The sequence below is a fragment of the Pelecanus crispus genome, chromosome 1 (genome assembly GCF_030463565.1).
Source record: "Pelecanus crispus isolate bPelCri1 chromosome 1, bPelCri1.pri, whole genome shotgun sequence".
Classification (NCBI taxonomy): Eukaryota; Metazoa; Chordata; class Aves; order Pelecaniformes; family Pelecanidae; genus Pelecanus; species Pelecanus crispus.
Genome location: NC_134643.1, coordinates 57,344,368 through 57,369,157, shown reverse-complemented (window position 1 = coordinate 57,369,157; position 24,790 = coordinate 57,344,368). Strand labels below are relative to the sequence as shown.

Genomic DNA, 24,790 nt, shown 5'->3' with positions numbered 1-24,790 from the left:
CTTGCCCCTCGCACCCGCCGAGGCTGCGGGCATCGCCCGGGGCGCAGCCACGTGAGCGGGGAGCAGGTGGCGTTGGCAGGAGCGCTCCTCGGGGACGCCAAGGACTCGGCGGGTGCCGGGCCCCCCCCCCCCAGTGGTGTTTTTCCACCTCTTGGTCCTGGCACATTCGCAAATGCCGGGGCACAGGGAGGCACCCACCATCTGCGGCGCCTGCGCCATGTGTTATTCAATCCAAATAATCCCCAGTCTCCGGGAGGCTCTGGGGCAGCGGGAGACGCTCTCCTGCCGGAGCAAACTTGGGCTGTTTTGCTGGGTCTGTATTTAAAACACAGTCCAGGGCACGGCTGCCTTTACAGACGGCTTTTCACGCTTGCATAAGGCTTTCCTCGAGGCACCAGCCCCCTCCCTCTCCCAGAACAGCCCGATTCGTGTCAGAAACTGCTGCTGTCACAGACTGAAAAGCCGAAGGCTGAAGCATGGCATTTTCTACCCAAGCTGTCTCCTCCTTTCAGGTGGGAGCCGCCCGCTCCGTGACTCAAGTTGCAAGTTTCCTTCTTAATAACGGAGTCCCCTGTGACGAGTGTCTAAACAACACCCCCACGCCCCTCGCTTTGGAGGTTTCAGGAGACAAGTCCCATCTTGTTGCCGTGCCTTGCTGGAGCACCCTATTTGGGGACCGACTCGGTCACTGCCCAAACACTTGGTAAATATTCCCACAGCAGACATCACCCCGCACCCGCCGAGCACAGGGCTCCAGCACCTCCTCGCTGAAGACTGACGGAGGGCAGATCCCTGTCCCTGCACACCGCTTCCAGGCGGGTGTTTCACCTCCCCACACCCTTCAGGCTCCATGAGACAGCACAGGGGCAAATACCTCATAAGGAACAAGGCTCTACTAAGCCTCTTCCCTAATCCCTGCCCGGGCTGCGCAGCTATCAGCTGTAAACTAACTCCAGGCCCTACTGCTCGGCGTACCTGTGCCCAAAACGGGAAAGGCTCCGTGCCTCCCTGCGTCACAGCCGAGCAAATGCAGGGCAAGGATCAGGAAGGCACATACTCGCCCTCGATTTTCCATTTCCAGAAACATGTCTAAGGGCAAGCATTTGTGTGTGCTTTAGATAAATGATTACAAGGGGTTTGAGACACAAAGGGGAAAAAATAGTTTTGTTGCTTAGCAGAGTGTGACAGTCACGTGGCGCGCAGCAGGCACGAGCAGCAGCCCAGCTCCCTGGGCTTGCAAAGCCAAGGGCAAAGCACCGTGAGCTCCTCCAGGAAGCAAGTCAGGCTAGAGGGGCTGAGGGGGCGTGGGTAAGGATGCCAGTGGGAGCCGGCAGCCAGCACCACCTTCGGTTTCCTCAAGGATGTTCGGAGCAGCTCCCTTCAACAGCTTTTTGAGGAAGCGGCGCAGGGAGCTGCAAGCCACCCCTCGAGCAGGAGGCAGCAGGAGTGCGGTGGGGCTGGGGGAGCTGGGTGACCACAGCCATCCAGCACACGTGGGGTGGGACAGGCATTTCGGCATCTTCCTCAGCATGGAGGGGCCATCTCGTCTCGTTTTGCTAAAGAGGAGCAGCTCCCTCCAACAGAAATTCTGATTAAAGCTGAGGTTAGAAAGAAAAGAGAAATAAAATCAGACCTTCATCATCACCGCCCGTTCTCATATCCAGCCTCAAGCCCACCCTGCTATGAGAAGTCACCTTGGATGAATGTTCACAGTAGGGGAGGCACAGCCTGCACACGCACCTCGAGGCTTCCTTTGGGTACCCCAGGTTAAACCCAAACTGGTTTGCACAGAGGGGAGAGAAATGAACCCAGAAACAGCCCCCCCGCTCTGCAGAAACTACTGCCTGGGAAGGCTTCATCTACTCTGTGCAATGACACCAGGCTGGCCCCGCAGGCCCTGGCGAGCTGCCGCAGAAGCCGGGTATTTTAGGAACTCCGCTGCTTGACTGAAGGCCCCCGAGGCACCCAGCGCCAAAGGCAAAGCGTCCCTCTCCCTCCTCTCCCCCGGGAAGGAGAGCCAGCTCTCCCCCCACCCCGGTCCCAGGGAGCTGAACCACAGCAGGACCCGGGAAGGCCAGGCCCGCTGCGCCACATTTTCCTATGCCGCTGCTATTCTTGGCAGCGCGAGAGGTCAGGGAGACAGCTGCCCTCGCCGCGTCGCACAAGCCTGGGCATCACCGGGCCATTCCCAACGCAACGAAACCTCCGCCCAGCGCGCCGCAAACCAGCGACCTTGCCTGCGAGGGGAAGGCGCCAAGTGCCGGTTCATCCCAAGGCAGGCAGGGAAGGCGGCCATGTCCCTCCTCGCCCGGGAATAAGCACGGCAGAGGTGTTCTCCCCCCACCGAGCACACACATCACACGACAACCGGTTATTATATCATGCTTTTAATACAAACTTAAAAAAATCTGGAACAATAGAAACTGTACAGATTTGATCAACCTTTTTTTTTTTGGGTTTTTTTTGTTGTTTTTAACTAAATCTCTAGACACACCAATGTCCCGTTCCAAAATATTGCACAACATTCTGAATACAAAACTCTGATTGTATTCCTCCTTCGCTAAAGAAAAAAAAAAAAAGAAAAAAGAAAAAAAAAAGACAAAAAAAAAAAAAGACAGCAACCCCCTGGTTCGTCCTCTCAGTAGCCCCCTTCTCAGAAAGAAACCCAAGCAGAGCACACACAGAAGCCCTCCACTCGGAGACATACAGACTTTTGTCCTCTTTCACTCATTCTCTCCCACAAGGCAACTGTCGATTCATTCCTCAAAGAGGGGCGGGAGGGAAAGAAGGGAGGCTGACTGGTGAGAAAGGAATCTTCACCACTTCTTTTTTTTTTAAAGTTTTTTTCCTGAAAAAATATTTTTTTTTCTCTCCTCTTTTTAAGAAAAAATCTTGAAAAGAAAAAAATTACAGTTTTTTTACGTTAGAAATATACATATATTATATATACCTCTTACATTTTACAAATGTAGCAAATTATTCAATACAAACGGACATCAACAAAAAGAACACAAACCCATAAAAAATAAAAGTTAAAAAAAAAAATTTTCTCTCTTCTCTTCCTAAGAAACCAGGTAAATTAGTGCAGGTTTTTAAAAAATAAAATTGAAGCTGAACGCCTACATCCAAGACTAGAAAAGACCCGAAAAGGCCGTTAGTTTCCATTGCTGCCTGACGCTGGAGGAACGTTTCTGAAGCACGCTTTTTTCCTTTTAAGATACAAAGAGGTTGGTCCCTCCTCTTTTCCTCCTTCCACTCACACCACTATTTTTAAAGCAGGTATAATACGTGTGGCAGGGCAAAGCGGCATCAAAGCTTCACACACATAAGCAGGTGGCCGGGGGGCATTCCCCACCTCTCCCCTCCCTCCCTGTGCCGGAGGGGAGCATGCCGTCCCGCGGCAGCGGCTCACAGGTGGCTTCGCCAGATGCGGGGACGGTGGGGGGCAACCGGATCGGGTCCCACAGCAGCGGGCTGAGCACCCCTCGGTCCAGCGTGGCAAGTGGGCTGGCACTCAGCAGCACGCTCCCGGGGAGAGGGATGGGGTGGCAGTGGTAACGTCCGTAAGTGGCAGGGTTCAAAAAAGAAAAAGAAAAAAAAGGGAAACCCAACAGCTCGGCCATTCCTCAGCAACTTGCCCTAGTCCAGAAACCTGCAGGGTTGAGGCTGCGGGCGCCGGTTTGGGGGAAGCTAGCTGGCCTCCGCTCTCCTCGCCCACCTGCCGCGTTGGTCATAGCTTGATAGCAAGCAGCCTGCTTGGGAACCCACGCTGGGCGCGAGGTCGGGACCGTGCCTCCCCCAGTCACCCAGCGAGGGGAAGGGTGCGCTGGAAACTCTCCTTAAAGAGCTCCGGGCAGCGGCAGTCTCCCCAGGACAGCCCGTTACCTCTGCAAAGGCTCATTGGCAACGCAGCTACAAGAGGGCTGGAGTGCCTTTATCTCAGCTCGAGGGAAGGGAGCGGGAAAAGCACAAGATCAAGCCCATCTCCCCTTAAACAGGGATGTCTTGAAAGAGCACGTTGGTTCAACAGATACAGGAGAAGTGGGTTTCAGAGGGTGCTCCAGAGATACCATTAAAAGAAAACCAAACCTCAAGTTTGGGAGGCAGCAAAAAAAAGCTTATTTTTCTTTTAAACTGAGAACTTCAAAAGACTGGAGCCTCATCATCTCCATCTCTCTCCTCTTTGCACGCTTCCATACTCCCACAACAGCCTCCAAGGAGGCCTCCTTCCCAGAGAGCCTCCACCCTGCCTGGGCAAGCAGCACCCCTCCTTCGGCTTCCTGTGAAGGTGGGTTTTGGAGCCCCTGACATAGAAGCGACCTAGCTGAGAAGCCACTACCGCCCAACTGCAGCACATCATCCCGGGGTAAGAAAGCTGCAGGGGCGTTCCCAGATCCTGGCCCTGTGGCGGGGAGGCACCATATATTCACACACTGGGATGCCCATCCCTGCTCTGCTCCAAGCCTGCCACCGTCCACGCTGACGTGATCTGGCTGGAATGATGAGTTTACGCTAGGTGCTTCCCTTCCGCACCAGATCAGCCACCTCCTCCCACTCCTCCAGAAGGGCAGGGGAGGGGATTTAGTCAGGTGTATACCTGGCTGAAAGCACAAACCCTTATGCTTACTATTCAAGAAAGCAGCTTCAACAACATAGCCCTTTCTCTTCCTCAAAACCAGTGCTACCTCTCTAACTAAAAAAGGAGGAATTCCCTCTCCAAGATGATGAATTCACAGCAGGGAATGAGAACTCAAGACCCAGGAGGCTGCCCCAGATGACTGCCGGTGGATGCCGGCCCCCGCTGCTGGGGGGAACATCTGGGAAGCGGGGGCAGGATCCAGGTGGGGCCACCTGGCTCAGCACCACCTCCCCCAGCCGCAGGGACAGGCAGGGGGTGTTTCTACACCACGGGGCTGTCACCCGGCCGGCCCCGAGAGGGCATGGAAAGGCCCCCTTGCTCACACGATAACCAGAGTCGCTCAGCTCAAAGCGCTGTTCTCCTGTAGCCGTGGCTGGAAGTGCAGATGAAGAAGGGAGCAGAAGCCATTTCACAGTAATGCTCTGCCCTCCCTGCTACGTGCGGTCAAGGAGAAGAGTCAGTGCTTTTCAGCACGCAGGCAGAACACTTGACACCAGCCCGGGCTGGGGAGCCTGGAGCAACATCAGCACAACAGTCTGTGCCCATGGGCACAGTAGGTGCTCTCCGTCTACACGTAGAGCGGTAACAGAAAAGCAAGCCCACCCACCCGTTTCTGGCTAGCACGCAACAAGAGTGTGTGTATCTCCACCGACACTGACTCATCCTCTCCCTGTCCCTCCTCCAGCGAGGTGGTACGAAAACGACATCGCTACACCCAGGTGGAAGGACCCTGTGTCCAACGCTGGGGGCAGGGGGGTGTGCAGGGAATCAGGAGCATCGTGACCTACGTTTGCACCAGTCCTGGGCTGGGGGAAGGGGGAACACAAACCGAAAAAAATTCCAAGACTCATTTAAGGAGTAAAAAAGTGAGTAGGAAAAAAGCACAGGGACTGAATTAAAAAACAAGTCAGTGCTTCAGGAGCGTTGCCAGCACAGCGCAACAACACTGGGCTCTCTCTTTTCCCAAGAAGCTATATTTATAAGATTTGAATATTTTCTGTATATTTCTATTTTTCTTTTCTCTCCCTCTTTTGTTTGTTTTGTTCTTGTTTCCCCCCACCCCCTCCCCAAAATACTCTCCTTCCTTGTGTTCAGTTGGCCAGGACGACAGGCTGGAACGACTGGCTGGGATACTGCATGGCATTCAGGTTGTAGCTGAGTCCTTCCACGAAGGGCGACTTCTCCAAAAAGAGGCTGTTGGTGCTGCCACCGAAGACCTGAGCCATGTCAAAGGTACCACCCGTGCCGGTGTTGAACTGCGATGTCGGCGGGATGCTGCTGGCCTGGCTCTCACTGGCAACACCATCGAAGAAGAGACTGCTGGCTCCCGGCGACCCGCCGCTGTAAACGAACTCCTTGGCGTTGGGGGAGAGCTGCGACTGCGGGGCTTGGCTGCCAGCGCTCCCGACGAAGTTCAGAGAGTGCATAGACAGGGAGAGGCCCTTGTGCTTCAGCAGGTTGGTGGTGGGAGACCTGACCATCCTCGGCTGCTGCCCAGCCCCTGCTCCGCCGCCCCCTCCTCCGGCTCCTCCACCCTTCTTCATCTTGGTAGAGCCGAACTTTGTGGCAGCAAAGGTGGCAGTGGTGAAAGTGATGGGCTGGGCAGAGCGAGGGATGAAGGTGGGGCTAGGCGACTGGCCGAAGGAGGGGGACGGAGAGTTGGACAGCGAGTTGTCCTGGCTGCCGATGGGGACAAATACCTGGGCATCGGGGTTGAAGCTGCTCTTGATTTCTTTGTCCAGCTCCACGGCGCCGCAGCCCTCGCTGTCATCCAGGTAGAGGACCTTAACAGAGCCCTTCTCGCCGATCTGGTAGGAAACCTCAAAAGGATCGATCCAGACGCTCAGCTCTTCCGGCACATTGGCGCGCACATCCTCCACAGCCAGCCCGCTCCGCTTGGCCGCCAGCTCCACCACCGGATCCACCGTCTCCCCTATATGAACACAGCGATAGCCAGATCCCTTCAGAGGCTTCTCCGGGTACCAGTGACCCTCATATTTCTTCTTCAGCAGGCGCTCTAGCTCCTCACCGAACAGGTCTGCCCGCCTCCGAGGAAGCTTGTTGTACAGGTATGAGATGATGAAGTTAAGAGCAACTTTGATCTCCAGATGCATACTCCCTCCGCAGCAAGCAAGTCAGGGCAGTGTATTAAAAGAGACAAAATGACACACACATAGACAAGATTTGGCTCCAAACAGACCTAGGGAAAGAGAGAAAAGGATGGATGAAGATGAGAGAACACAACAACTCTTCGCCTGTTGAGATGAACAGCTGCGCTTTTTCATTAACAAAGGCGGAATGAGCAGTTTGCACAAACGCTAACAAGCGGCGATGCTCTCTAGGAGAGTCACCCCAAATCTACTGGCCCTCAAAACAGAGAGAGGCTGGTAGGGACGAGTCTCCCTGCTCCTCTACATAAGAAATAAGGGTGTAGCTGCTACCTGCACACAGGCACGTACATTATACTCACCTCACTGCCAAGTACCGCCACTGAAACCCAGCAGGCCAACTGTCTGCACTGGCAGAGCTATTTCAGCACATCTAACATGCCTCTCTATGCCCTGGCAACTCAGCTGCTTCCAGCATGGCTCACCTGCACCAGTCTCTCCAGAACATAAGTGCACCACCTGAACAGCCTCGTGACTTGCTCGGCAGCTTGCGCAGAGACCCGCTCGCACTCAGGACGGCAGGGCCAGCCTCTCCTCCGGGAGGCCGGGTGGTCGTGCCGGGTGCTGCGTCCTGCTGGCAGAAGCGCAGAAGGGACGAGGAGGAGCGAGGGAGGGTGCTGAGGCACCAGCTGCCAGCCTGTATTTACTATCCCGCCTTGACTGGCAGGCGCATATCTTATTAAGGGTACCCAGTTGAGGCTCTGCCTAGCTACAAGCCCAAAATCCTGGTTTAATTCAGTTGGGTGGGAGAGGGGGGGCAGGAAACACGCATGGGGTCACAAAACACACACGTACCAACAGCCTGCTCAATACAGTTCACATCGCTTATCCCTGCACAGAGGGAAGATGAGCTCTGCCAGGATCAGGTACCTACTTAATAAAAACTGAAATTGCTTGCCAAAGACTGAAGTAATTCTCTTTCCCTCCCTCCCTCCCTCGTGAGGAAGTCTCTGAAATGGAGAGAACCCACAAAAGCACAATGCAAAACCACAACACTCAATTCTCCCATTATACACAGATTTGCAAACAATGTTCGTCTGGGTACATAAAAACCCCCAAGTAGGTCAGCACCGCGCTCTGTCAGCGATCCAAAGAAAACGAATCCCACAGATATTTTAAGAGGAAGCACACTTCCAGTAGCCTCCACGCCTCTCCAGAGGGAAGCAGAATATCCAGTTTTTAATTGGCAGCTTAGTCAGAGGCCGCTCTGTCTTCAGCTGCCCTCACCTTGCTCAAACAGACACACTGTGTTCAACCGTCTTCCTAAAATGGGCTTCAGGGATGCTCACGCAGCACTCAAGCCAATGTTTACGACGTGTGCCAATTATTTGGGGGTGGGGATGGAGTACAAACATATGGTGTCAGCATTCCCCTGAAAAACTGGGAGTCCCAGCAACACAACCAGGTATCCATGATGGCCTAGGTCAAGAGGAAGAAAAAACTGACCAGACTTGTTTGCTTGGTCTAGTTTAGTGGACAAGGAGGATTAAATAAATTTTAAAGAAACCCTTGAGTATTTTGAGGCTTTATTAAAAAAAAAAAAAAAGGTGCTAATTCTATGCTTTCTCTGTACTAGTCTGAGTTCAGAGAGGCTTGGCTTCAGGGTGATGGTAACCAGAAGCAGAAACCGCACCGCAAGTCTGCCAACAAGGTGGTCAGTTCTGGACAGAACCCCCTTTGGGTTTGACTCAGCAACAAGAAGAAACACAGGAATGAGGGGATGGAAAAAGAGGTCTTACCTTTAAAACCTGCTTTAAGGAATTACTGTAGTGTAACAACTTTTGGTAGGTCACTGAGACCTAACCAATTTCAAATAAGAACAGATGAACACCAAAGAAATACGCAACCAGACTTTTTCAGAGAACAGCAAGAAGCCATTTTCAGAAGGCAAGAGTCTCAACACAGAGATGGGGCCTTTTCCAGAGAGAACGGCACAAAGAAAACCCCTGAAAGAGCACATCTAGATGTTAACAAGAGCTTATACGGCCCATACTACCTCAAGGGGGGATTACATGGAGCCTTCTCGCTCCTTTGGCTTTGAGGCATCTGAGGGAGAGGACAGCTTGGGATCCCAGCAAATTAAGCAGGGAGAGAACAGCCAGTTTGTAAACCTTTTAATCTCATGTGATAAATTCTAATCCAGATCCAAAATCTATTAAGAAATCAGAAATTACAGATTGGGAAAGGAGCAAAGGCCAAAATTTGTTACCACCCTATTTGCAACGCAAATGCCTCAATATACTTGGAAGAGCCCACATCCTCATCAGCCTTCTGCCGAAGACAGCGAGGAGACAGAATTAGAAATCATTGTCTCCTTTTTTCTTTTCTTTAAGAAGTACTCCCTCTTCCTAAAAGGAGAATACTCTGTACCTTGACTATGGAAAAGATGAGTTAATTAGCCTAATAATACCAACAGCTGCCAAGGTAGCTGCACACAGCTGATACTTGCAGAAGGCACAAAAAGTCAGATACCACTGACTCCTCAGGTTGCTGACACGGTAAGATGTGCCCCAGTAGAACCCCCTCAATCTCCTTCTACTGCATCAAAACGTGGTAATGTAGTAATAAAATAAAAGGGGGGGACGGGACGACACTGAACAGCTGAAGCAGCACGGTTCCAAGACAAGAAACAACTCAGTATCAATTGTAAAAGGTATTCCGACATGTCTTCTATAAAGAGAGGCTTGCCCACGTTGTGTTTCCAAAGTAAAGGCTTACTGTACCGGGGGCAGAACACCGAGGTGCTGGCAGGGAACAAAGGGCTGTTCCTCTGCTCTGCGGGGGGAACGCAGGGGCCCCCTCAGCCCCCCCCGTCCATCAGCAGACCGAGGTGCTGGGGGGGAGAGAGGCCAAATAACCACTTGCATCAGAGGAGAGCAAACACGGGGACGGTGCCCTCTCCTCCTCGCTAGGCAAACACGGCGGGTGACCTTGCCAGTATCCCTCCAAGCTCCCCAGAGAGCTCCGGCCCCCGGGAACCGGCCGGCTGCCGCCTCACCCGCCGCCTTTCCACCGATTTGAAAAGTCGGCTGCCACGACGACCCGCGGCCCCACGGCAGGCCACACCCCTCCGGGACAAGGGCCCCCTTTCCACCCCCCCCCCCCCCATGTCCCAATCCCACCCACGGGCGGCGGAGGGGCTTCCCCACTCGAGGCGAGCGGCCCTGCGGGGACGCACCCGAGGCAGGCGGCCGGCCGCCCCCTCCCCGGGAGAGCGGCCATTTCTGGCGACCCGGCCGGACAGCCTCCCCCCCCGCCAACCCCGCTGCCGCGGGGCACCCTGGGAGTTGTAGTCCTCGCCCCCCTCCCCGCCCCGCGACCTACTTCGCCCCCGGACTACGCCTCCCGTCGCGCCCCGCGGCCGCCCCGGCCCGGCGCTTTTGCTCGGCGGGGCAGGGCACAAAATTTTCCACGGCACATGCGCCCTGCCGCCCGGCCCGCCCCGGCGCTGCCCACGGCGGGGAACACGCCCCGCGGCCCGGCGCTCGGGACCGCCGGGCAGCCGCCCCCTTCTTCCCTTCCCCTCCCTCTCGGCAGGGACGGGGAGGCGCGTCCCCACCCCGCAGCAGCTTCCCCCCCCCCCCCCCGCCCCACGGCTGCGGGACGGAGCCCAGGAGGCCACAAGCCCGGTGTCCGCCCGCCCCCCCGCTGCCTGTCCCCGTCCCCGCGGTGGGGCACGCGGGGTCGCAAACAAGATCCCCAAAAGAGCCCTTCGGCGGGGGGGGGGAGGGGGGAGGTCCCCCCCAAGGGCGAGCTCCTGGCCCCACACACCCGGCGGGGCAGCGCGGCGGCGGCGGCCCCCGAGGCCTGGAGGATCGGGGGGGGGGGGGGGGGGGGGGGGGGATGCAGCACCCCCGACACCTTCCCTTCCCCCGAAACAATCCCAGGCCCGACCTTCCCCCGCAGCCGCACGACCCCTTCCCAGGGGCGGCCGTGCCCGCGAAGGGCACCTCGGCACCCCCCCTCCCGCCTTCACGGGGAGACCGGGCCCCTCCGCCGGGAGAGGGGCCGGCGGCGCCCAGCCCAGCCCCAGCAGCGCCTTTGTTATCGCCGGGCTTCTCTGCCCCGCAGCCCGCGGGGGCTGGATGCGCCGTGCGGGAAAGGAGGCATCCCGCCGACACCCCCCCCCCCGGCAGCCCAGGCTGCTCGCCGCCGCCGCCCCCGGGCCCAGCCTGCCCTTTTCGGGGCTGAGCCGCACCCAGCCCCCGTCCCCCCATCAGACTCGAGGGGGGGGACACCGAACAAAATGGTGAACTGGGGCACTGCAAAGCGTCACCGACCCAATGACTTTCACACACCCCCGCCTCGAAGCCCCATTAATTCCCCCCACCGGGGCCGGCAGCCGCGCCATCGCTCCACGGACGGATGAATTACCTCCCCCGGGCGGGGAGGGGGGCGATGAGCCCCCTCAGGCCGAGCCCACAAAGGGGATGGGGGCTGGGGGGACCCGGCCCGAGGAGCGGGGGGGGTGGAGGGGAGCACCCCCGGCCCCACTTACTTCGTCCTCGGCTCCAGGGCCGGCGGCTGGTGGCGGCTGTCGGGGGCCGTGGGCGCTGCCGGCGGAGCCCGGGCGCTGCGTGCGGGTCCCTGCCCCGTCCCGTCCCCTCCCTCGCCTTATCCCCGGCGGTGCGGTTCCTCCGCGGGGCGGGCCCGGGGGCTGCGGCGCGGCGCGGCCCGGAGGTGGTGCGGGACGGCCCGGAGGTGGGGGTGCGGGTGCCGGTGCCTGCGGTGGTGCTGCTGTCGCCGCCGCCTCGCCTCTCCTCGCCCCGCCGGCCCGGAGCCGCCCGCGCCCTGGCCCCAAGTGAGCCAACTCACGGCAAACTTTCACCCTTAGCAACCCCGCGCAGGGATCCGCGCTCCCGCCCAGCGTGATGCGGCCGCGGAGGGCGGGCCGGGACTACTTCCCCCTCCCCTCGCCGCTCGCCCAGCGCCGCCGCCCGCAGCGCCCAGGGACGGGTGGGGGGTGCGTGTGTGATAATTCCCGTTAATTCCCCTTTTCTCCCTTTTTTTCTCCCTTTTTCTCCCCCCGCTGCCGGTGCAGCAGCCGCAGCGAGGGGCGCTGCCAGCTGCGTGGCACCGGGGTATGCCCCGACTCTGGGCGCCGGGGGTTTAGCGGGGATGGGGATTGACCTGAGGATTTCCCCAAGCGGCTTAGCCTGAGGCGGGGGGGGGGGGGGGCACGGCGAGGTGATCGAACGGGAGCGGGGAGGGAAGGAACCGGAGGGAAGGAACTGGCCGGCGTTTTCCTCGCCTCTGCGCACGACGGGTGCTCGGCAGCAGCCGCCACAGCAGGCTGCGGAGGGCCTGGTGCTGCCAGGCCCCGGCCCTGTGGCAGGACCGGCCCCGGGGTGAGGGGGGCCCTGGTGAATTCGGGGTCCCGAGGGGACAAGCCCCCTGCACAGCCCCAACCGAGTGCTGAAGCGCTCCTGTGCCGGAGCCCCCAAGCCCCGCTAACGGCGCGGGCGGGAGAGTTCTGGGGAGAGGTGCCCAGAAGGGCGTGAGGAGAACGCCGGCTCCTTCCCCCGGTGCAAACCCCTCGGGACCCCCGGCCCTGTGACACGGGGGGAGCCGCCACGGGCGGGGAGGGGGGGACACTGCAGGCCCATCTCCTGAGGGGACAGCGGGGCAAGGCCAAGCACGGCCTGCCGGCGTCACCCCAGGGAGGGCCGGGGCAGGCACAGCCACCCCTACGGCCCCGTGCCCCGGGGCACCCCACCACACCTCAGCCCCGCGCTCCCCGTCCCACGGCGTAGAACCCGCGGACTACTTTTACGCCGCACGCCTGTGCGCCTCCGCCTTCAGCGGAGGGGGCCGGCCCGGCCGCGGCGGAGGCGAGGGACCCGCAAGGTGCGCGAGCGGCGGCCGTGCTAAAAATAACTGCGGCGTGTTAGCAACAGCCTTCCCATTGGCTGGCTGGGCCCGGCGGCGCCTTGGGATTGGTGCGCTGCCTCAGCCAGTGAGCCGAAGGAGGTGTGCGCGGGAGGGCGGTGCCGGGCGCGGCGCGGGGGCTGCCGGGAGTTGTAGTCGCCAGGGCGGCCGCGGCCTGCCCCGGCGGGGCCGCCCCCGTCCCGCACCGTGGGGTGTTCGAGGGCTCCGGCCGGGCAGGGCTCGCCCGCCGTAGTGCCCCGGGGAGCCGTCACCGCAGCTGGCGCAAGGCGGGGGTTGCGTGCTGCCCTGGGGGAGGACAGCCGTGGAGATGACCTTCCCCGGGGCCACCCGGGTGGCTGGCTGGCTGGGTGGCAGGCGCCTGCAGCCCCAAAAGCTGGCCCTCAGCCGCGAAGGCACTGCATGGCTTTTTATTCCGCAAATAAACCTCAACAATGAAGAAAAAAGAAGCGCACTTGCTCTGGGGTGGAGGGGATACCTGGGCGTGGTAACAAATAATCCCCCAACGCAGCCGCGCACGGAGAAGCCTTACGGGGTGGCTGTATTTGTCTCACGTATGATATCACCATATGTGTTTAAAGGGCGCATGCTTGGTATTTTAAACCAGACCTATTACTAGTTGTGAGGAAAACACAGAAAATCCCTACCGGCAACCACAGGCCACGTATTCTACCGTCCCGGGCCATCACTCAGACAGACGTCGCTTGCAAAGGGCTCTCGCTGTCCGCACATAAGAATCGTAGAATCATTTAGGTTGGAAAGACCTTTAAGATCACCCAGTCCAACCATTAACCTAACCCTACCAAGTCCACCACTAAACCAATTAAGGGTAGCTTTTGATCTGAGTAAAGCTCCAAACAAGTGGGACGCCAAGAACGGCACTTCCAGGCTCTCCCAGCCACGTGTCAGGCATCCTCCTCGGAGCTGACACCAGCAGATCAGGGAGGGAGAACTGGTCTCGGTGACCAAAGTGCTACCGCAGCCCCTGTTGCAGTGGGGCTGGCTTGCCTGGCCTGTGAAATGTCTGTTTGTCTTGGTTCTGAAGAATTCCCGAGAAAAATCCCACCGTGGAGTCACATTCCACCTTGGAATCAGATCTTATCAATAATAGTTACGTTTGAATGTTTAATTTATTGCCCATTTCCAAAAGGGACAAAGACCACAGACACTTCCTGAGCTGCTCCGTATCCCACTGGTTAAATAATTCTCTGTAGCAACAGCCTCCCAAGTGCAAAAATATGAAGTTCCTCTCTTGCCCCGTTTCCACCAAGATCCTCAGCTTCTTTCTGAGTTTGGTTTGTCTTCCCCCACTCAGGAACCCTTTACCTTTGGTACTGCCTTTGCCACTGAAGAGGACTTCTTTTGAAGTCAGTCAACACCATGCGTTAACAAATCTGTTAATGCTGTCCTTCCTAGCTGCAGTGCTACAGCAGCCATCCTTGCTCATTTTCCCACTGATTTAAAAAAAAACCAACCAAACAAAACCCAACAACTTTGGGGTTTTTTTCTGCAGAGGAAGGGGGAGGAAGAGAAGGGGAAGATTTATGAGAGCTACTATAAGCAGCCTTATTTTCATCACTCCTAGTTTAAAAGGAGTTTAGTTACAAAAAAAGGCTTTTTTTTTTTTTTTTTTCTAATACTCCCTTGCTTTGCTGGAAACAAAACCACGCTGTCAGCCAGAGATCAGGAAATTAAAATGACTGCACTATTTTTAGCATCATTAAGAAAAAAAGGCAATTACATTTCTAAAATTCTATTGTTGTTTTAATAAGGTGTTACTACGAGGGTGTTGCACATTAGGGCTCTTTAAAATACTTGTGCCTTGACCATGCTCCTTTAATTATCGTGTCGCCCTGGTACACATGCAGGCAGAGGAATTCTGTCACAGTATCCGCTCACGCATTCTCAGCCATTTGGCTATTACGTCAAAGCAAAGCTACCAAATCACGTGTGCATGGGGAGGGAAGGAATTGCCAGGCTGCCAGGACAGAGCTCGTTTTGCTGGGTTATTTAATGCCAAGGAAGGGCAGTCAGGTTATAATTGGGCCTAATTAACACCACCATACCCTGAATCCTCTTTACATTCAAGTCACATGACAACCTCAAGGAAATGAAAAATTCTTTGCTGCTATTGAAACAGGCAAACATCTCCAGCTGATCCCTGTAATGAGAAAACAACAGCTCCTGTGCAGATAAGGTTTCAGAAGCAGGATTTTGTCTATGCAACTCCTGCCGGGAAAGCTCACAGGCAGACTCAAGGCCTTTGCCTACCTTTGTTTGTTTTTTTTTTAAAGAAACTTAATGCTTCAGGCACAAGGGCTTTGTCAAGACAAGGTCTAGATGGTTCAAAGGACCAGAGGTGTGTTATGGAGCTATTTGCTGAACTCAGTTGTAGCTGTGGCTGGTAGCTGGTCTGAAGAGTTGTGTAACAGGGAACATCTACATTTCAGAACGCAGTGATGCCCTGTTAGTACTGGCAACAAAGAGGCCAATTACTTAATAGGCCAAGAGGTCCCATGCCCCCCCCCCCCCCCATGTAAATATTTGAAACAAAGGGATTTTTTTTACTTATTGCATAACATCCTTTTAATTAAAAAAGAAAAAAAAAAGCAATAACCCTACCTAGAAAAGTAATGGCAAGAAGGCACATTTAGCTCTACGCACTTAGGATTTGCAGGCAGCACCATGGGGGTTCAGCTGCCACAGAGACACAGCCGTCCCTCCCACCCTTCCTTGCAGTTGTCATGCAAGTGCTTCACAGCTGGCAGCCAGGGAGCCCCTGAATCGGGCTGCTTAAGACTCCAGGGTCTGATGAAGCCCTTCCAGAACTTGGCAGGCACACTGTAGCAGGACACGTCTTGTCTCGTTCCCCCCCCTGCAGGGAAGCTCGCCCTTTCAGCATGTGCTCTGGTCTCCAGTACTGCCAGGAAATCTCCTTCTACTGGACAAGTACTTTAAAAATCTATTTAGGTAAGAAATATTGCACTTCTAGAGGCCCTGCCTGGGTTTCGTTCGCTGGTGAACAGAAATCATTACCACACAAGCAAGGCTGAGTTTTTTTGGGCTACCCAACTGTATCCATTACCCTTGGCTGAATTAGCAGCTTCAGGGCAACAGCCCGTCCATGCTCTGAAAGTACCAGAAAGGCAGCAGCGTTGAACTGATCTGAGCACCAGCAGCATTTGGCATTCTCCCCAGAGCTGTCTGAGCAAACAAGGCAAAGGGGAAAAAGCCTGTCCCTCCTTCTCTCCACCTGCCCAGTGACTCAGAACAACTAGAAATGGCAGCTTAACTCTCATTGCTGCCAGAACACAGACCGATATACCCAGCGGTCAGAGCGAGGGCACCGAGAGTGCCAAGAAAGTAAGTATGTTCAGCCATTTTTGGGGTTGGGGGAAGGGACAGGGACACTCATACCTCTATAGCAAACCCCTGCCTGGCCGATCCCGCTAAATGATTGGGAACAAGGGCTGCTCTAAAATTAGATCTTCTAGGGGTCCCTGCACCAGAGGCAATAACTCCAAGACAAAAGAAATAATTCAGACTTAATTTCACTCTACCTTCACCAAACAACTTTTGTTATCTTAGAAACTTCTGGGAAAGAAAAAAATACATATAAACCTTCTGCGTTCCTAGTGCGATAACTTGGGCAGGCTGACTGAGAGCAAGTGATAAATTCTGGTTGAAGTGATAAAGTTCCAGGTACAAAAAAATCTGCATGTCATGCCCTGCTTTTAAAGAAATACAGAATTTAACACGGCTGATAATGGCTCTGACATAGGCTTCCCAGTAAGGAACAAGCAGCAGCTGCCTATTTAGGTGGAATTCCTTTGAGAGAATGGGTTTGGTGGAGCCAAAAAACCAGTTTGTTCTGAACATCTTGGCAAATGGCATCCACATCAGTAAAAATTAACCAGAGGCTGTGTAAGGGAGCCATGGTGCAGGGAAGAAGACATACAGATACTCTCAGGACTGCGAGAAGCTTGGAAGAGAAACCTGACAGAATTAATAGCTGGGGGGAAGAGAGGGAGGAGCAGCTGAGATAGCTGTAGGACCAGTCACAGATACAGTCAGCTACAGCAGGAAGAAATGACTTTTAAGGGAAGGATGATCACACCTTGTCTGCTTGTTTTCACTCTTAGCTGAAACACCTAAATGTCTGGAGCAGATAGAAGAGGCATTTAAGCCAGAAAGGAGTGAGAGGAATCAGTATTAACTTCAGGGAAACGACTGAAATCTGTGAAGGGGCACAAAACAGGCTCTGCACCCCAAGACTGCGCAAAGATAATCCAGTTCCCGGAGCACATGCTATGCTCAGACTATGAAGACTTTAAGGACTACAGGGCATGCTGAGCTAGGACCCTAATTTAACCATCTGAGGAGTGCATACACTAGTAGGGAACTCTGTTCCGCCTCTGCCTAAAGGCGACCGTTCCCAGATCTCTGCTGAGCCGACAGACTGCTTTTAGCCTGTACTGGTATTTGACAAACAAGCAGCCTCTGGTTTTCAGCATGCATACAGCTAATAGCCTAGAACACAATAGTTGGTTTCCAGTTACAGCAGAGGAGGCTTTAACTTATTCACAAGAACAGGATAGCGAGTCAAATAGCTTAGTAGGTTTTAGAAAGGGATTGGATGTTTGCATGGTGAAACAACATCCACAGCCGTATTAGCTAGGATAAGGGTTACAAGCTCAGCGATCCTCATGCTACAGGACAAAATGATCAGTGGCTGGGATCACAGGCAGACAAAAGCGATAGCCATTCCCTGAAGCTCCTTGCAGCAAGGTCACATGGCCATAAGCAGACACTGTCAGAAACCAGATAACCCATTGTGCAGTTCTAGCTGGGCTAATCCTGCGCGTCCCCAGAAAGCTCCAGAGAGGCTAGGCACACAATGAACTGGAGAGAAATCCTTGTTATTAAAAAAAAAAAACCCACCCCAAAAGAAGAAGCTTTATTGGTATGCATCCTACAGAAATGGTTACAAGAAAGGGCCTTGGATTAATCTGTCAAAGAAAACATGGAACAGCTGTGCTCTCCCTAGGAAGGCACCAGCCATGAGCAGGTTCCTTACAAAACAAGGCAGCATGGAAATATACTGGAGGAAGGGAGGCGGGAGGAGCAGACATATGGGATTGGTGCTCTGTTCTTCAATACTGATGCATGGGGTGATTTCAAACAATTGAGAGGAGGTCCGGGAAGAACAACCGCAATGTGTTTTCCCCCACACCAGAAATGGCACTTGCTTTTTACTGAGTTGGTCTCCTCCATGTGTAAATACTTGCCCACCAGGATTTTTATAGCAAGCTGGGGCAGCTACTAGCAGAGCTTCTGAAAAGGCAAGAGACAGTAATCCTCATGTACTCTTTCTGATAGTCAGTTCTGATCAGGTTTCAGTCCCCACTCAGTCTGTTACTTCTCCAACCCCAAGTATACTACTGAATTTGTACTGCTTTAGAAAAAAAAAAATCAACTGGTTTTCAGTAATAGTAAAGTCCAGAGATGTTCCAAGACCTTCTTGCCAACCCGACAGGAGATGTAGCCACGTATGGATAGGATCACCTCTTCTTGAAGCCATACTTTTTCCTTTCGTAGAAGAGATCTGTCTTGGAACTGCCCAGGTTGACAATCTTAGGGCAACCATCTCTCTGTAAGAAGAAAAGAGGATGTTAAGTTAGGAGATGGGCAAACAGAACATCACCACCACCTACATAGTAGTTCTAGTAGGTTCTCAGCTCCCACGCTCCTCACCCTGTCCTCAACACACATTTTGAACACCTGTGCAGACACACTGCCCTCCAATTCTGGTTACTAGCAGCAAGAGAGTGGAACAGGGAAGAGGACGGAAGCCTTTTTAACATTACTCTAGGACATTCTCTTCCTCAGGGTGAGATGGAAAACAGCTCGTGTAACATCAGCAGTTTAATGAAAAGGATGCTCAGTGCCTCAAGACTGGATTCTTTCTAAATTAGGATACACAGGATTTATAGGGCCCAGAGGAATAACCTTTCCCCCCCTTAGCCAAAAAGAATCTTGTTGCTTTAGATGTCACCAAGTCATTCTTGTGTTTAGGGACCCCTCTCAGCTGTGACAGCAGAACTAAATCTCAGATTTCCTGCATCCTGGATTGATTACTGCAGAGGCTGTATGGTCATCTTGGGAGAGGACAGCTATTCACAGCAGCTACACGGATAAGTTCTTGTACGTGAATTCCAGTAGATGGTGAGAAAAAAGCCACAAGAAAAGCACGAAGGGGAGCGGGAGAGACCCACCTCAAGAGCTGTGGTTGCAAACACAAATCAGAGATGTACCTCTCGGTGTACCAGGGAACATTTGTCCGTGGTCTGCCTGAGCTCAGCATCTGCATAACTCTTAAGGGCAAAGTGTTGTGGCTGGCAACAGCAGCTGTGAGGGGCCCAGCAGGCAGAGGAACACGTGTCCTTCGCTGTTGTGTAAGCCTGAGTGGATTAGATTTAGAAAGCCTCTGGGCAGATGTCAGCCGCTGTAGAAACTGCACTGAAGCTGCCCCACTGATACCTGCTCCTATGCAGGAGATGCAATCCAGTGGGGAGGGTCTGCATGGTAGAAATAACGGCAGAAGGGGGAGGAAAAGACATCATCCCTCCCCCATACACCTGCCACAACCCATCTCTAGCTACTGTCTCCTTATTTGATTTTGAACCTCAATAGTAGGACTCTTCCAAGCCTTGCCTCCCACGATCCAGGGAGTCTGTGACAATCTTGACAGCATTATTGCAGGGCTCTGCTCATTCTTCCACCTCCTCCTAAGGAGGCAGCACATGAGCATGCTCCTATCCCCAAGAAAAGATTACTTTTTGCAACTCAGAGCTCTCCTGGGTGACAGGGTGGGATTTTGGCCCTTACGCACAAATTGGAGTGGGGTGGAACAATACCTCATTCCTTCCTCCATCAGAACAAGTGAACCAAGAGTAACCAGGCCCTTTGCCTTGTGCCCAACAGCATTCCACCTCCTCCCTCCATTTTAGCATGTGCTTTCTTGCTTCATTGCCTTTTCCAGTCTTTCTCTGAGGATGATGGAAGAGCTGTGACTGAAACCTTGGAGTGTTAGAGCTTCAGGTATAGAGCTCTGTCTATCTGCTCTTCTTATTCACATCTGTACCAGCTACCATAATTGTGACAGGCAGCACACCTAACTTTTCTCATTCTGGGCACCTATGCCAGCACTTTTCAATCCTGTAAGTCATTCATGTCAAATCTGCTGTTTCAGATCTGCAACTTCACATCTGCAATAATCCCTAACGTTCGAGTTTGCTGGTACAGAACAACTGTCTTCATCCAGCTGTCATATAAAATACCTCAGTTCTGACTTGTCATTCTCCTGCTCCTCCAGCTCTACACGTTCTACAACCCTCCCCTGCAGAGCAGCTGGCTATTTCAGACCTGAACCAGACATGATAAGCTACAGGTGAGCTTAGGTTATGAAAAATACCTGTTGGGAGTCAATATGAATTGGTAAAAATAAAACCAAGACTATTTTACTTGTGACTTATTGAGCCAGGTGTCTTGGTTCCAAAGGCAAGTGAACAAAACTACCGTTTCTCACAGCATTTCTAAAGTAGGAGGCAGCACCACCATCACAGCACTTATATCCATATTTAGATACTAAGAAAGATTATGGTCCTGTCAGATCTAATGACTAAATTCAGGCGAGGACCTGCCCCTGTCCTGAATTTAGCTGCAGGCCTCTAGAGAAAACGTAGGCACTGCAGAGAATTAAACCAGCAACTCACTCAGCTGAACATGTTCCTCTAAATCAATCTGAACCACTTGCTCAGCATGTTCTCCGCTGTCATTAGGGTGTGCTGGAAATGGCACTTGCAAAGCACCAAAAACTACGCCACCTTTAACAGACACTCTCACAGCTATCAGGTCCGTATTCTGGGGATATTGAAACTGTAAACATCATGTTCTTGCTTCTCCCTAAGGTTTTTCTACCACTTCATTTGCAGTTCTTCACGTCCTGCACTCATTGTGTTGGATATTAACAAATACCTTACAAGGGGTGAACAGCTGCCTCACTTCATATGTGCAGTGGCTATCTTTCAGCACAAGAAGTTTAAACAGCACTGACTATAGAAATAAGGGATCATTACACCAAAAAGTGTTAGCAGAAAAATAGAGGTCTACAATATATGCCATTCCAGAAAAGAGTAAAAAAAAAAAAATGAAATCATATCACACTGAAATTATACAAGAAACTTTACACTTGTAAAATGCAATTAGTAGTGCAGACACAGGACACAAAGATCTAACTTTATGTTGTAATCCAAAGGAAAACACAGGTGATGATTCCATAGGCCTTACAGTACCGTACGGGCCCTTGGGCAGTGGCTGATAATGGACTCCTAGTGAGGAGCTGCTCCTACCACTGCCTTTGCAGTGTCTGTAGTATCTCTGACCCTGAAAAAACCTAGGCTGAGAGATCTAGCAAGATAACAACTTCAAGCTGTAACAAGCAGTGTGGGGAGGAAGTGAACCGTGAGTGTGCAGTGCAAAGCAGTCAAAGATCCTTCTCTTCAAAGATGAAGAGAGTTGCAAAACTCAAAATGCTACGATACTTCAAAATGCTTTGCAAACACAGGGAACTACCAACAGGGGAAGAAAGGCACAATGTAATGAAAAACAGTGCCAATATTGGTAGTGGAACCCAACTGTCCCATGTCTCAACACTGATTTCACTACCTCCAAACCCCTTAAAGCATGGCTACTAAATAAAGGCATAACCAATTCAACAGGAGACTGGATGACAACACACATCTTTTTCCTGGATGGTACACTCCTTGCAGTAGTAGGCATCAGACACTCCTGGACCGCCGCAGATCACACAGCGCCCTTGGTACGAGCCGTAGTTACACTCATCACAGATGCGCACGAGAGTGCAGGGCCGCACATAGGAATCACAGATCACGCATTTGCCATCACCTGCAAGTACAGCAGAGCCTTTGGTCACAGAACGTCCTTTTCTCCACCCCCACATCAAAGAGGAAAAGCTTTCTAGTCAAAGAACTTGCCTGTACACTCAAAGACAATACAGTGGAACTGCAGAAATTAATTTTGCAGGCACAGGGTGAAACTTTGTATTTGCACGCAGACTTGAGAAGAACAAGGGCCAGTAGCCTACAATATTTGAGTTCTTTTTTTCTTCTTTTTTTAATCATGCATTCACAATCAGAGAAGAAACCCAAAGTCACTTCTGTGATTAGCCAACACCTGCTTAGATCATACCATTACTTTTACTCTAGAACTTTTCTTGAATTTTTCACTTGAGAAAAAACGCTGGACTGACAGGACTAGTGTCCTTACCTACACAGAAGCAGCAGTGTAAGCTTCTCCCACAGTGCCACATCAACAAAAGTCTGGAGTTACTATCCTCAAAGAGATTGTACTCGTGGTCCTTTTAATCCTTCATCTGTGAGAAGGCCAAAGAAAGGGCAAACTGGCATAAACAGCCATTTCACAAAAGTTGCTCTTGCTTTCTCACAAGGAACTGAGTGAAACTCAAGTACTCATATCATACAGGCAAGCAGCCATCAGATGCCATCGACAGCCTCTGCTGTGCTGGACCTTATCCAAAACACTGACCTAGGGATGAAAGGCTTCGTATCCTATTACCAGTTCCCAAGGCACCTAATCCTGACTCCCACAAGCAGCTCATCTAACCTGCTCTTAAATCTCCAGCTCGACAGCCCTCAACTACTACCAGTGGGAATCCGTTTCACTGCTGAGTGCTCTTGAAAACAACCTTGTTGCTTCAGACTGTGCTTCTCCCCACTTTGCCTATTTTCATACTATGTTTGAGTCACAAACTAGTCATCTTATTTGTTCTGTTCCCCTACAAGGATCTAATGACAGATCATATTCTTTCTTCCCTTCTACAGTTGAGCACTGGCATTTGTTTCTGTGGGTTTTTTCCTGCACTAACTCTAGATGTTCCCCCCAGTCCCACTTCTTATTCTCCTAGATGCTGAAGGGAACCTTTCTCAAGGTGTGAAGAAGTCAGATTCCAAAAATGCATTTTTTTTTCCTGCTTTGAAATGATCAGGCTGATCATTTTGTATTACAGATTACAAGGAATCAATCAAGATGCCACTGTAGCCTCAGCTACTGAAAATGCTGGCAGCATATACTCTAGAACAGCATGCATTTGTGTGACAATCTATTTGAGCATGTAACTTTGTAAGTATTCATTGATTTACACTTGCAATGCACAAGTAACTCTTCCCATCTCAAAGAGCGACATCAAGTTTGTGGTTAAAGCAAAAATAGAATCCAATCCCCAAATCCAAACTGTATGCTCTAACCACAACACCATATTCTCAAGCAACTATATGTAGAAGCTATACTTACATTTTTCACAAAGTCTTCCAATTGCTGTAAGAAAAAGAAGAAAAAAAAATTTTTTAGGCAGAAGCAGGAGAAAAATATAAGTAACTACAAGCTTGAATGTCAAATAATTATCTTCTGCAGTGAGCAGTCTTTAAAAAAAAAGTAAACCACAGAAACAGTTTGAGCATAAATACAAACATATTTATGATAAACAATACATATCCTCCTGGAAACATTTACCAAAATCAAAGTTTAGATGCATAGTGAATGTGCAATAACACTCATTGACAGTAAGAAAACATTCACTATCACTATTCACTACATTCATTATTTCATTTCAAACATAGCCAATGTACCTGACCGAAGGAAAACCTATACATGAGCCTTGGCATAGTTTTTACACTGATTTTAATGAGAAAAAAAAAAAAAAAATCAAGTGTTTATTTGATTTCAGGCAGCCCAAATACCTTTTTCACTTCTGAATACGAAAGTAATTAAATGTATCCTAAAGTCTTGTCACTTGTCTAGGAAACTCACAACAATTATGTTAGTAGCTTGGATAAATGCCATAAATAAATATCAAGTTCTGAAGAGTGGATGTCCACATTCACAAAGACTAAATAGTGATTTAATTGAAGTTTGAGGGTCAAGGGATTTGCCAGGCTGAAAATGAACTTTCAACACAGACAGACTGCTAGCTGCATTAACTATTCTAAAAAGAAGTTTCCTATGGACGGTGCAGCTGCATATTTTGTGTTTACAGTCCTTTCAGAAAACTGCATGTCAAATTTGCTTTTCCAAGAAGTGAAAAAAATCTGGAGGAGACGTCTTTACTTCTAATCTTGTGTAAGACTTTTTTAAGACTTAGCAGGGCAAATTCTGACCCAAGTGAAGAGAATAAATCTGATTACCCGTGTGCAGATATAATCTGGAAAAAAAAAAATTATCCTGCAGCCAGAAAGATGCTCCCAGTGCAGGCTGAAGCCTTCAGCTCGTTCTCCTGGCTGCACGGGTATGGCCCACGCAACAGGAGTAAAGTACAGCAAAATCGTGTTTTTCTGTGTGCAGCCACCGACTTCACCTGCCTCTCCCCCCCACCCGAGGAACAAGGGGCTGCGTTACGCACGCGTTAAAGCCTTTCAGCTCTAGCGAGGGAGGCCCGGGGGCACCTGCGCGTCTGGACGGGCCCCCGGGGGGAGCACCCCGGACAGGGTCAGGGCCCCCCACTCCCTACGGAGCCTCCTCTCCCACTGCAGCGGAAGAACCCATAAAACAGGGCAAAACATCAAAATAAAAGTGGGATAAAATGGAGAGGGAGGGGCGAGGCGGGCGCCCCTCCTCCCCCGCCAGGCCTAACGGCCACGCGCGCGCCTAACGGCCGCTAACGGCGCGCGCGCACACACACACACACACACACGCGCGCGCACGCCTCCCCCTCACCCCGCAGCGGAGAGAGGGTTGAGCGGGGACCCCGCCGGGACTCACCCACGCCCGCCTGCTTGCGGCAGAAGATGAGGTCCGGGTGGTGCTTGGCCATGGCGACGCGAAAATCGCCTGCCGCCGCTCCGCGCCTTCACCTCCGACCCGCGCTCCCCGCCGCCCCCGGTCCTGGTTGGGGTGAGCACAGCGCCTGCCAAAGCACCGCTCCGGACGGGAACGCCGGAGCGTGATCGGGCGGAGGGCTGCTAAGAAAACCCTCTCTGAAGAGCCGCTCCATTCTTAACCT

General features: G+C 52.5%; 2 protein-coding genes across 5 annotated transcripts; both read right to left on the bottom strand.

Annotated features, from left to right (window-relative positions):
* Positions 1-3,089: 3,089 nt before the first annotated feature.
* Positions 3,090-11,348, bottom strand: TOB2 (transducer of ERBB2, 2). Of its 2 annotated transcripts, none has more exons than XM_075726160.1 (2): positions 11,306-11,348; positions 3,090-6,839 (listed from the first exon to the last, which is right to left on the bottom strand). In XM_075726160.1, the coding sequence occupies exon 2, from the start codon at positions 6,751-6,753 to the stop codon at positions 5,731-5,733; it is 1,023 nt and encodes a 340-aa protein (XP_075582275.1). In that variant the 5' UTR covers positions 6,754-6,839; positions 11,306-11,348; the 3' UTR covers positions 3,090-5,730. The 2 variants fall into 2 exon arrangements, with proteins under 2 accessions (XP_075582275.1, XP_075582357.1); XM_075726242.1 differs by lacking the exon at positions 11,306-11,348 and having other exon boundaries at positions 3,090-6,572; positions 6,669-7,304.
* Positions 11,349-17,634: 6,286 nt separating this feature from the next.
* Positions 17,635-24,618, bottom strand: PHF5A (PHD finger protein 5A). 3 transcript variants are annotated; one of them, XM_075718453.1, is made up of 5 exons: positions 24,550-24,559; positions 23,086-23,109; positions 22,042-22,147; positions 21,494-21,660; positions 17,635-18,344 (listed from the first exon to the last, which is right to left on the bottom strand). In XM_075718453.1, exons 3-5 carry the CDS (start codon positions 22,082-22,084, stop codon positions 18,255-18,257), a joined length of 300 nt encoding a protein of 99 aa, XP_075574568.1. In that variant the 5' UTR covers positions 22,085-22,147; positions 23,086-23,109; positions 24,550-24,559; the 3' UTR covers positions 17,635-18,254. The 3 variants fall into 3 exon arrangements, with proteins under 3 accessions (XP_075574568.1, XP_075574563.1, XP_075574554.1); XM_075718448.1 differs by lacking the exon at positions 24,550-24,559 and adding an exon at positions 23,976-24,163; XM_075718439.1 differs by lacking the exon at positions 22,042-22,147 and having other exon boundaries at positions 24,550-24,618.
* Between the last annotated feature and the right edge of the window lie 172 nt (positions 24,619-24,790).

Excerpts from the sequence above, each read along its gene's own strand:
- PHF5A (XM_075718439.1), bottom strand. The coding sequence starts at position 24,601 with ATGGCCAAGCACCACCCGGACCTCATCTTCTGCCGCAAGCAGGCGGGC. Across the intron at positions 23,110-24,549 it reads CCGCAAGCAGGCGGGCGTGG|CAATTGGAAGACTTTGTGAA; the intron begins GTGAGTCCCGGC and ends TTTTTCTTACAG. Across the intron at positions 18,345-21,493 it reads GTACCATCCAGGAAAAAGAT|AGAGATGGTTGCCCTAAGAT; the intron begins GTGTGTTGTCAT and ends TTCTTCTTACAG.
- TOB2 (XM_075726160.1), bottom strand. The coding sequence starts at position 6,753 with ATGCATCTGGAGATCAAAGTTGCTCTTAACTTCATCATCTCATACCTG.